Here is a 12559-nt window from a genome sequence, read left to right as displayed (position 1 = left end):
GTAGAGGCTGCAGGGGCAGGGCAGGCAGGGGGCGCAGAGGCTGCAGGGTGAGGAGGAGCAGGGCAGGCAGGGGTCGCAGAGGCTGCAGGGCGAGTGGGGAGCAGGGGGCACAGAGGCTGCAGGGGCGGGGGGCGCAGAGGCTGCAGGGGCAGGGCAGGCAGGGGGCGCATAGGCTGCAGGGTGAGTGGGGAGCAGGGGGCACAGAGGCTGCAGGAGCGGGGGGGTGCAGAGGCTGCAGGGTGAGGAGGAGCAGGGCAGGCAAGGGCATAGAGGCTGCAGGGGCTGCGGGGCGAGTGGGGAGCAGGGAAGCACTTAGCAACCCCCAACCAAGATCAGAGCGGGAGGGAGGAGGGGGAATGCGGGGTGCTCAGAGGAGGGGGCAGAGTTGGGGCAGGGACTTTGGGGAAGGGGTTGGAATGGGGGCGGAGAAGGGGTGGGGTTGGGGCGGGGAAGGGGCGGAGTTGGGGCAGGGGCGGGGGCGGGGCCCCGTGGAGTGTCCTCTTTTTTAAATGTTTGAATATGGTAACCCTAGGTACTAGGAGCTTTCATAGAATCATATGCTTTATCAAAAGCTTTCATAAAGTCAAGACATATCACATCCACCGCTTTCCTCATATCCACAGAGCCAGTTATCTCATCAAAGAAGGCAATCAGGTTGGTCAGGCATGACTTGCCCTTGGTGAATCCATGGTGACTGTTCCTGATCACCTTCCTCTCCTCCAAGTACTTCAAAATGGATTCCTTGATGACCTGCTCCATGATTTTGCCAGGGACTGAAGTGAGGCTGACCAGTCTGTAGTTCCCAAGGTTCTCTTTCTTCCCTTTTTAAAATATAGGCCCTATATTTGCCTTTTTCCAATCATCCGGGATCTCCCACGATTGAGACAAATTTTCAAAGATAATGGCCAATGGCTCTGCAATCACATCAGCCAGCTCCCTCAGCACCCTTTGATGCATTAGATCTGGACCCAGTGACTTGTACATGTCCAGCTTTTCTAAATAGTCCTTAACCTATTCTTTCACCACTGAGGGCTGCTCATCTCCTCCCCATACTGTGTTTCCCAGTGCAGCAGTCTTGGAGCTGACCTTGTCTGTAAAGACCGAGGCAAAAAAAGCATTGAGTACTTCAGCTTTTTTCCACATCATCTTTCATTATGTTGCTTTCCCCATTCAGTAAGGGTCCCACACTTTCCCTGACCTTCTTCTTGTTTCTAGCATACCTGTAGAAACCCTTCTTGTTACCCTTCACATCCCCTGCTAGCTGCAACTCCAATTGTGTGTTGGCCTTCCTGATTACACACCTGCATGCTCTAGAAATATTTTTATACTCCTCCCTAAACATCTGTCCAAATTTTCACTTCTTGTAAGCTTCCTTTTGGAATTTAAGCTCACCGAAGATTTCACTGTCAAGCCAAGCTGGTCACCTGCCATATTTGGGATGGTTTGTTTCTGTGCCCTCAATAAGGCTTCTGTAAAATACAGCCAGCTCTCCTGGACTCCTTTCCCCCTCATATTAGCCTCCCAGGGGATCCTGCCCATCAGTTCCCTAAGGGAATCTAAGTCTGTTTTTCTGAAGTCCAGGGTCCGTATTTTGCTACTCTCCTTTCTTCCTTTTGTCGGGATCCTGAATTCAACCATTTCATGGTCACTGCTGCCTAGGTTGCCACCCACTTCTACTTCCCCTACTAATTCTTCCCTGTTTGTAAGCAGCAGGTCAAGAGGAGCATAGTCCCTAGTTGGTTCTTCAAGCACTTGTACCAGGAAATTGTCCCCAACACTCTCCAAAAACTTCCTGCATTGTTTGTACATTGCTGTATTGCTCTCCCGGCAGATGTCAGGATGATTGAAGTCCCCTATGATAACCAGGACCTGTGATCTGGAAACTTCAGTTAGTTGTCCAAAGAAAGCCTCGTCTACCTCATCCTTCTGATCCAGTGGTCTATAGTACATGTCCACCACAACATCACTCTTGTTGCTCTCACCTCTAAACTTAACCCAAAGACTCTCAACAGGCTTTTCTCCAGTTTCATACTGGAGCTCTGAGCAATCATACCGCTCTCTTACATACAATGCAACTCCTCCTGTACCTGTCCTTCCTGAACAGTTTATACCCAGCCATGACAGTGCTCCAGTCATGTGACCTGCCCCACCAAGTTTCTGTTGTTCCAATCACATCATAGTTCCTTGATTGTGCCAGGACTTCCAATTCTTCCTGCTTGTTTCCCAGGCTTCTTGTGTTTGTGTACATGAAGCTAAGATAACTAATCGATTGCCATACTTTCTCAGTATGAATCAGGAGGCTTCCCGTCTTGTACCTTCCTCCTTGTGTTTCCTCCCGGTATCCCACTTTCTCACTTACTTCTGGGCTTAGGTCACCATCCCCTGGTGAACCTAGTTTAAAGCCCTCCTCACTAGGTTAGCAAGGCTGCCTTCAAAGATGCTCTTCCCTCTCTTTGTTCGGTGGATCCCATCTCTTCTTATCAATTCTTCTTCCTGGAACAACATCACCATGGTCAAAGAATCCAAAGCCCTCTCTCTGACACCACCTGCATAACCACACATTCATCTCTACAATTCGACTGTCCCTACCTGGGCCCTTTCCTACAACAGGGAGGATGGACGAGAACATGACTTACGCCTCAAACTCCTTTATATTTCTTCCCAAAGCCACATAGTTTGCAGTGATCCACTCAAGGTCATTCTTGGCAGTATCATTGGTGCCCTCATGGAGAAGTAGGAAGGGGTAGCGGTAGCTTTCCATCCCTCTACTTCCATATTCAATATTTAGGCACAATTGGAGTCACTGTGAGAGAGAAAGCACTGGGAATGCACCCTCAGCATGTCCCATGTGGTACACAGTACTTCAAAGAAGGTAGGAAAGATGGTAGGCTATGACGTTTCTCCTCCTCAGTGCCCATTGACAGAGTAGGCCTAGTGCTGTAAGTGGAGCATGCTGCCAAGGTGCAGCCTGTCTGCTTTGCTATCTCACCAGGAAGGGACTCTAACTCTCAGAGGCACAATCCCCCGGACGCTCTCCCTCAGGCAATGAGGCTCACTACCCCCCACCACTTAAGTTTGTTAAGCATAGTTTACCTACAGAGAGTCACTGTTTCGGTAAACATTCCTACTAGTAAATTTATTCATTAGAATATTTTCAGGGAGCAGATCTGACAGAGGCATGAACACAGTCATGGTGAATTCAATTAGGGTGGGATTCGCAAGAGGGATTTAGGTGCCTAACTGGCATGTATGTACCTAAATCCAATATTTAGGCACCACTGGTATTCACAAATCCCCTATTCAGCTGGCACTTGACACTGTAGGTGCTTAACGTCCCTGGGTGCCTAAGTATCTCTCATTAAAGTCCCCATTTTGCCTAAATTTCAGCAGCTGGCATGTACACAGCAACCACCATCCTGACACCACCCAGCAGCAGACCTAAGCCCCAGTGGGAATCACAAACCAGGCATTCTCGATCCATTTTGCATTTGGAATCACAACTGGAAGGTGGGCTCAGAGTTCATCTAAACCCACACAAAATGTCCAAAGAAAGAGGAGATGGCAATGCTGCTACCCCAGCCAGTGGTGGCGGAAGTTCTCTAAAAGTGGGGGGGGCATCAGTGCCCGAACAATGGCCCTGCCCCCCATGCCACTCCTTCCCCCTGAGCTTCTAATCGCATGCCACCCCTTCTCCTCGAGCCCCCACCCCATGCCACCTCTTCCCCCAAGGCCCTGCCATCTGCTTGCTCCTCTTTGCCCCCCTCCATCACTTGCCATTAGGGCCAGTAAAAAGTGATAGGGCCATGGCTCCTCCCTATTCTAGCACCCTTACCCCACCCCCTTATAACTTTTAGCCCAGTGGTTAAGGCATTCACTCAGGATGTGGGAGATCCAGATTCAAATCCCCACTCTGCCCGATGTGGAACAGTTTTGAACTGGAGGGGTATCCAGCCTCCTAGGGAAGTGCCCTTTCTAACTGTCTCTCTGATCCAATGTATATTTATTTATACACAGTGGAACACTTCAACAAGAAAGACTGAGAAAAACCTGCCCCACAATAGCCTCTAGCCCAGTGGTTCACACATGTAAATGCTTAATATATTTTATCAGTTTAAATCTTTGTTGCTTTTCTCATTTATGTCAGTTTCCCCAGAGCTCCCACCCCGATTCTAGTACAAAAATGTGCACAGGACAAATTAACCAAACCTCATGATGTTTTGTTACTTGCTGAAATCAAATGCTACTAGGGGGGAAAGAGTTATTTATTTTTTAAATAAAAGATTCCAAAAGTAACAGGGCATTCAATTATCAGAGATATTGAAACTCAGAAACCTTTGAAAAACCACTGAGAGGAAGTGAATCGTTCAATTCAGAAGCAGAGGGAAACCATTCAGCAAGGGAGGTAGGGTGGCGAGGACAGAGAAAAGAGGAGAGAATAGATATGTGGAGAAGATGGAGCGATTGTATGAAGAATAGGAAAACAAGTCTAAAAAGAAAAGCCTGAAGTGCACCCTGTAAAAAAAATTGGGTCACACAAAGAGGTGTTGTTTACATCTATACTTCTGATGTAGGATATAAGCAAATATTACATGGGGAAGAGCTGACTTCAAAATTCTGTTTTTTGATCCAGGAGTTTTTTTAAAAGTGCCTAGTTTTAATTTTCTGTCACAAAGCAGCACAGTCAATTATCTTAAAAAATAGAGAAGCAACAATCCCTGTTTAAGAGGATGTGTACTGCCATGGAAATGTGTTGTTCTCAGCTATGGAATAAACTGATTGTTTTCAGAAATTACAAATCTTTCCATTCATGCTTTATTCAACCAACAAATCCCAATTTGCAGAGATTCACAGCTCATTTCTGTTTAAAGCAAATTCTCTTTTCCTCTTTGTTTTTTATTTCCCTTCTGTTTAATTTAGTTGAATTTTTTAGGGCTCCCTCAGGATTTCAGTGGGGTAAGGGGAAAATATTATTTCTTGAAAAGAATGAAGTTGCCCTAATCTAACTGTTTCTACAGAAAGGTCAGAGAACTGTTATGCTCTAATTTAGGTTGTGAAATTGATATGATTTTTTTATATATCAAATAAGCTTCCCAGAAAAAAAACAATAGAGATTTGATCCGACCGAATAAACTCTATAAAAATATTTTCTATCATCAATTAAAATTTAAGGAACTGAATTGTTCGCCCAAAGGGGACTTCACAGTTAATCATTTCAGTTATTTCCACAAGGGATGGAAGATCAAGTTCAGAACAAGAACCCTTTGAATCTTCTTGTATACCCAGCACTGAGATAAACTAACTCTTTTTGATTTTCTGAAGTGTTTAGTTAATGTTAAGTCCCAGGCAGACTGTGAAGAGCTACCAAAGGATCTCTCAAAACTGCCTGACTGGGCAACAAAATGGCAGATGAAATTCAATGTTGATAAATACAAATTAATGAACATTGGAAAATATAATCCCAGCTATACATATAAAATGATGGGGTCTAAATTAGCTGTTACCACTCAAGAAAGAGATCTTGGAGTCATTGTGGATAGTTCCCAGAAAAACCCACTCAATGTGCAGTGGCAGTCAAAAAAGCAAACAGAACGTTGGGAATCATTAAGAAAGGGATAGATAATAAGACAGAAAATAGCATATTGCCTCTATTGCCTCCATGGTACACCCACATCTTGAATACTGTGTGCAGATGTGGTCGCCCCATCTCAAAAAAGATATATTGGACTTGGAAAAGGTTCAGAAAAGGGCAACAAAAATTATTAGTGTTATGAAACGGCTGCTGTATGAGGATAAATTAATAAGACCTGGACTTTTCAGCTTGGAAAAGGGGGATATGGGAGGAATATGATAGAGGTTTATAAAATGATGACTGGTGTGGAGAAAGTAAATAAGGATATGTTATTTATTCCTTCTCATAACAAAAGAACTAGGGGCCACCAAATGAAATTAATAGGCAGCAGATTTAAGACAAACAAAAGGAAATATTTTTTCTCACAATGCACAGTCAACCTGTGGAACTCCTCGCCAGAGGATGTTGTGAAGAATAAGAGTATAACGGGATTCAAAAATGACCTAGATAAATTCATGGAGAATAGGTCCATCAATGGCTATTAGCCAGGATGGACAGGGATGGTGTCCCTAGCCTCTATTTTCCAGAAGCTGGGAATGGGTGACAGGGGATGGATCACTTGATGATTACCTGTTCTGTTCATTCCCTCTGGGGCATCTGGCATTGGCCACTGTTGGAAGATGGATCTTTGGTCTGACCCAGTATGGCCATTCTTATATTCTTATGTAATGTTGAGTTCTGTAATTTGTAGATGAATGTAATAAAGGCTACAAAAACAAGCCAGGGGAAAAAATGTGTTAAGATTAATTTAACTAGAGGAGCATACTAGAGACCTGGAATGGTCTCTGAACAGGCAAGAATAATTCAAAGGGATTCTCACAGAACTCCAGTAAAGCTGGTAAAGTACAGTTGTAGCCTGAAAGTGAATATCTAAAAATGGCTTTTTTTCCCCTGCAGATCTCTCTGGATGTATTTAGTCTCACCTGCTGACTTTAGTGCCCAAAGAACGCCTTTCTTGTTTTTAACTCCTATTATTCTTGAGCCAACACAGCTAGGAAAGATTGAGTTAGAGTCCATTCTTTTAAAAAAAAATAGAACGTTTACTTAGGCCTTGTCTACACTACGAGAGTAGTTCGATTTTACTTGCATCGAATTTTTGTAATCGATATTGCAAAGTCGAACGTGTGTGTCCACACTAAGGACAGTAATTCGACTTTGTGCGTCCACACTAACGGTGATAGCGTCGACATTCGAAGCGGTGCACTGTGGTCAGCTATCCCACAGTTCCCGCAGTCCCCTCTGCCCATTGGAATTCTGGGTGTAGCCGGCAATGCCTTCTGGGTAACAAAATGAGTCGAGGGTGCTTTTGGGAAACTGTCGTCATCCGTCCATCACTCCCGCCCTCCCTCCCTGAAAGCGCCGGCGGGAAAACAGTTCGCGCGCTTTTCCAGTCATTGACAGCGCGGACGCCACTGTACTCCGAGCATGGAGCCCGCTGCGACCATCGCTGCAGTTGTGGCCGCTCTCAACGTCTCGCAGCTTATCATAAAGGTTTCCCTGAGGCAGATGCAGAAAAGTCAGGCAAGGAGGCTACGGCACCGCGGTGATGTCCTGAAGTCTGAGAGTAGCACAGACCTGTCAGAAAGCAGGCGACCCAGCGCCGAGGACATCACAGTGGCAATGGGTCATGTTGATGCCGTGGAACGGCGATTCTGGGCACGGGAAACAAGCACTGAGTGGTGGGACCGCATAGTACTGCAGGTCTGGGATGAATCCCAGTGGCTGCGAAACTTTCGCATGCGGAAGGGAACTTTCCTGGAACTTTGTGAGTTGCTGTCCCCTGCCCTGAAGCGCAGTGACACCCGGTTGCGAGCTGCACTGAGTGTACAGAAGCGAGTGGCCATAGCCCTGTGGAAGCTTGCAACGCCAGACAGCTACCGGTCAGTCGCGAACCAGTTTGGGGTGGGCAAATCTACCGTGGGGGTTGTTGTGATGCAAGTAGCGAAGGCAATCGTTGATGTACTGCTGCCAAAGGTAGTGACCCTGGGAAACGTGGAGGCGATCATAGATGGCTTCGCAGCGATGGGATTCCCAAACTGCGGTGGGGCCATAGATGGAACTCACATCCCTATCCTGGCACCGGACCACCAGGCCACCCAGTACATTAACCGAAAGGGATACTTTTCCATGGTGCTGCAAGCACTGGTGGACCACAGGGGACGTTTTACCAACATCTACGTGGGATGGCCGGGCAAGGTTCATGACGCTCGTGTTTTCAGGAACTCTGGTCTGTTTAGACGGCTGCAACAAGGTATTTACTTCCCGGACCACAAAATAACTGTTGGGGATGTGGAGATGCCTATAGTCATCCTCGGGGACCCAGCCTACCCGCTAATGCCCTGGCTCATGAAGCCCTATACTGGCGCCCTGGACACTGAAAAAGAACTCTTCAACTACCGGCTGAGCAAGTGCAGAATGGTGGTGGAGTGTGCTTTTGGCCGTCTCAAGGGGAGATGGAGAAGCTTACTGACTCGCTGTGATCTCAGCGAAACCAATATCCCCATTGTTATAGCAGCTTGCTGTGTGCTCCACAATCTCTGTGAGAGCAAGGGGGAGACCTTTATGGCGGGGTGGGAGGTTGAGGAAAATAGCCTGGCTGGTGATTACTCACAGCCAGACAGCCGGGCGATTAGAAGAGACCAGCGGGAAGCGCTGTGCATCCGGGAGGCTTTGAAAGCAAAGTTCCTGAGTGAGCAGGGTAACCTGTGATTTTATAGTTTGTGTACTGAGAAGCTAAACCTGCCCCCGTTTCTTTACCCAGGTAATGTTGACTATCCTATCCAGTTACATACCCCCTTCACCCCCCCTCCAACACACGTGTCGAAATAAAAATAGTTCTACTTTGTTAAAGCACACCGTTTTCTTTAATACTGTTTTAGCGGGAATTTTTTAAAACTGGGACGCAGACTGTGGTGCGGGGCGGGTCTAGTGTTGTGATGCGAATGCAGCTTCTAAACTCAAGGATTGACAGGCTCCGCTGCGGTGGGATGCTTGTTTCAACGGAGCCTGTCACCCCTCCTGATCGGGACTGTGTGTATGGGAGGTCTATTTGACTTTGTGGCAGGGGGAGGACGGTTACAGATCCCATGCTGTGTGGCTCTGTGATCCTGTCTAAGGACCGGCGCTTAAGATCTGTAACTGCCCTCCCCCGCCACAAAGTCACAGAGCAACCCACCCCCCCCAACATTACATCAAAACAACCTCCCAGACTAACCGGGGCAACTAGTCACTGCATCACTGCACTGTGTATGTGCCCTGCTGCTGTGCCTGCCCCCGACTATGTACCCTGCCAAAGGAGACTGTCCTGTCCAATTTCCAACCCCCTTTCCCCTCCTCCTCCAAAAGAACATGATTGAAACAGTAGTTAACAGAAACGAATTTTTTATTATCAACTACACATGGCATTGGGAGGTGAAACTTGGACGTGGGCTTGTGTCAGGCGGGAAGGAAAGAACTTTTCAAATTTTGGGAAATGAGAGCCTTCTGCTACTAGAGCTCTCTGCAGGGGTGGAGTGAGAGTTAGCAGGGACTCTGCCGCCTCTCCTTCTTTGCACTTTGGGTGAGGTGGGTATGGGACTTGGTGGCGGGGGAGGGCGGTTAGAGATGGACTGCAGCGGGGCTCTGTCCTCCTGCCTCCGTTCCTGCAGAACATCCACAAGGCGCCGGAGTGTGTCCGTTTGCTCCCTCAGTAGTCCAAGCAGCGTTAGAGTCGCCTGCTGGTCTTCCTGCCGCCACCTCTCCTCCCGATCCATGTTGGCTTGGTGCATTCGGGTCAAGTTCTCCCGCCACTGGGTCTGCTGTGCTGCCTGGGCTTGGGAAGAGGCCATAAGCTCAGAGAACATGTCCTCCCGTGTCCTCTTCTTCCTACGCCTAATCCGCGCTAGCCTCTGGGAGTGTGATTCCAGGCTAGGTTGTGAGACAGTCGCAGACGGGGCTGTGGAAATGGGAAAAAGGGAGTGAATTCCTCTGAAAGATAAATGTAGTTGTGAACAAAGAACATAGTCTTTCTCTGTGAACAAGACCATGCACAGCACCTTTCACATGCGCACTCAGCACAAGGTCGAATTCTCGGCCTTCGCATTCTGTGCCTGGGGTCTTGAACAGCACATTTGAGAAGCGAGGCAGCACAACGGAATTTCTGTTGCAGGCAGACATGGTAAGCCGTACACTTGTGGCAGTTTAAAACTTTTATATTACCACTGGCCTCATTTCACATTTAAATCAATGTCAGTCCCTGCTGCCAGCAATCCGGCAAGCGGGAACTCTGCCCCTGTCCCACCCCCTCGCGGCTGTCCCCGGGAACGATCCCTTTCGGCTGCCCCTCTCCCGCCTCCACCGCGTGGCTGCAAACCAGCGGTGACAGTTCTGTAAAGGAACGGGAAAGCAGTCCCAACACTAACATTCCCCTACCTAATTAAAAGCAGGTCACCATGGCCGACATCACCCTGATGAGGATCTCCGAGAGCGACAAAGAGAGAATGCTCCGGGAAAGCCTCCAAAGACCAGGGCCGTATGCCGCCCTGCTGTGCAGAGCAATGATCCCCGAGTACCTGATAATCTCGTGGCGCGGCAACGTGTCGTACTTCGGAGGACCCAATAAGGCCGCTCTCCCCAAGAACCTCATGCAACGGCTTTCAAGTTACCTCCAGGAGAGCTTCATCGAGATGTCCCAGGAGGATTACTGCTCTATCCCCGCACATATAGACCGCATTTTACTGTAGCTGCAGTAGCAGGGAATACACAGTAGAGCGGCTTGTGCAGGACAATCACTGAAAACCGGACATTGCTAGATTTCTTTTCAAAACTTGCACTGCCCCTTACTAAACCGTTAAGCGCCTAGGGCACACTAATCATGAACAACCCATTCTTTTAATTGTTAATATTCCTGTTTTGTTAAAAATAAATGTTTAGATGTTTACAACACTTACTGGCTGATCCTTCACCAGATTCTGTGTCCGGGGTAATGGCTGGGGACGCTTCGTAGGGGATCTCTGTAAGGGTGATGAAGAGATCCTGGCTGTCGGGGAAATCAGCGTTGTGAGAGCTGCCAACTGCCTCGCCCTCCTCATCTCCTTCCTCATCTTCCCCGTCCCCTAACATGTCTGAGGAACCGGCCGTGGACAGTATCCCATCCTCAGAGTCCACGGTCACTGGTGGGGTAGTGGTGGCGGCAGCACCGAGGATGGAATGCAGTGCCTCGTAGAAACGGGATGTCTGGGGATGGGATCCGGAGCGTCCGTTTGCCTCTTTGGTCTTCTGGTAGCCTTGTCTCAGCTCCTTGATTTTCACGCGGCACTGCGTTGCATCCCGGCTGTATCCTCTCTCTGCCATGTCTTTAGAGATCTTCTCGTAGATCTTTGCATTCCTTCTTTTGGATCGCAGCTCGGAAAGCACGGACTCATCGCCCCACACAGCGATGAGATCCAAGACTTCACGATCAGTCCATGCTGGGGCTCTCTTTCTATTCACAGACTGCATGGCCATCACTGCTGGAGAGCTCTGCATCGTTGCCAGTGCTGCTGTGCTCGCCACGATGTCCAGACAGGAAATGAGATTCAAACTGGCCAGACAGGAAAAGGAATTCAAATTCAAATTTTCCCGGGGCTTTTCCTGTGTGGCTGGTCAGAGCATCCGAGCTCGCACTGCTGTCCAGAGCGTCAACAGAGTGGTGCACTGTGGGATAGCTCCCGGAGCTATTAGCGTCGATTTCCATCCACACCTAGCCTAATTCGACATGGCCATGTCGAATTTAGCGCTACTCCCCTCGTCGGGGAGGAGTACAGAAGTCGAATTAAAGAGACCTCTATGTCGAACTAAATAGCATCGCAGTGTGGACGGGTGCAGGGTTAATTCGATTTAACGGCGCTAACTTCGACATAAACGCCTAGTGTAGACCAGGCCTAAGTTTCAAAGCTATACCTGTGCTACTACTTTGAAGACAATGGGTATCACACAGATATCACTTCAGTTTCTTCAGCCCAGATCCACAAAGAGGCTTAGGCATTGCAAGGCTGAGCATTGCAGTGCCCAACTTTTAGGCACCTAGAAAATCACAAGAAAAAAGATGAGTGGAATACTTCAAAGAAGTGCTAAACCAATCAGAACAATTACAAGACTGGAATTTAACAATGATAAACCATTATACCTAGATATAGATGTATCTGAGGTAAAAATCGAAGATGGAAAAAAAGTATTGCAGAAGCTGAAAAATAACAAGGCACCTGGGCTGTACAGCAGGCTCTGGGGTGGGGTTGGGGATGAGGGGTTTGGGGTGCAGGAGGGTGCTCCAGGGTGGGACCGAGGGGTTTGTAGGCTGGGAGGGGATCAGAGCTGGGGCAGAGGGTTGGGGCATGGGAAGGTGTCAGGGGTGCAGGATCTGGCCGGCGCTTACCTTAAGCAGCTCCCGGAAGCAGTGGCACGTTCTCCCTCCGGCTCCTATGGCGTGGCCAGGTGGCTCTGTGCGCTGCCCCATCCGCAGGCACCAACCCCGCAGCTCCCATTGGCTGTGGTTCCCGGCCAGTGGGAGCAGCAGAGCTGGCACTTGGGGTGGGGGTAGTGCACAGAGCTCCCTGGCTGCCCTAGGTGTAGGAGCCAGAGGGGGCACATACCGCTGCTTCTGGGAGCTGTGCGGCACTATGGCAGACAGGGAGCCTGTCTTAGCCCAGTTGTGCCACTGACCAGACTTTTAACCAGACGTTCCAGTCGAAAACCAACACCTGGCAACCCTACCTACATCTGTTTGCCATCCACAAAAGAGGGAAAGATAGGTGACAACCTAAGTCTCATGCAGGGCCCAAAACAAAATTGGGTAGCAGGAAACAGGCAGTACTTCCTAATAATCTTTAGTCCAGTAATTAGGGTACTTACTTGGGATGTGGGAGACCCAAAGTTCAAATCCATCCTCACCTGTGTGGGAGAAGTGATTTGAAC

General features: G+C 48.5%; 1 protein-coding gene across 1 annotated transcript; it reads right to left on the bottom strand.

Annotated features, from left to right (window-relative positions):
- Window positions 1-8993: 8993 nt before the first annotated feature.
- Window positions 8994-11266, bottom strand: LOC135981433 (uncharacterized). Its single transcript, XM_065583972.1, has 2 exons — window positions 10558-11266; window positions 8994-9563 (listed from the first exon to the last, which is right to left on the bottom strand). The coding sequence occupies exons 1-2, from the start codon at window positions 11132-11134 to the stop codon at window positions 9088-9090; spliced, it is 1053 nt and encodes a 350-aa protein (XP_065440044.1). The 5' UTR covers window positions 11135-11266; the 3' UTR covers window positions 8994-9087.
- Window positions 11267-12559: the final 1293 nt, after the last annotated feature.

The sequence above is a fragment of the Chrysemys picta genome, chromosome 2 (assembly GCF_011386835.1).
Source record: "Chrysemys picta bellii isolate R12L10 chromosome 2, ASM1138683v2, whole genome shotgun sequence".
Taxonomy (NCBI): domain Eukaryota; kingdom Metazoa; phylum Chordata; order Testudines; family Emydidae; genus Chrysemys; species Chrysemys picta.
Note: the sequence above shows the minus strand (reverse complement) of the source record. Positions and strands in the feature narration are given on the sequence as shown.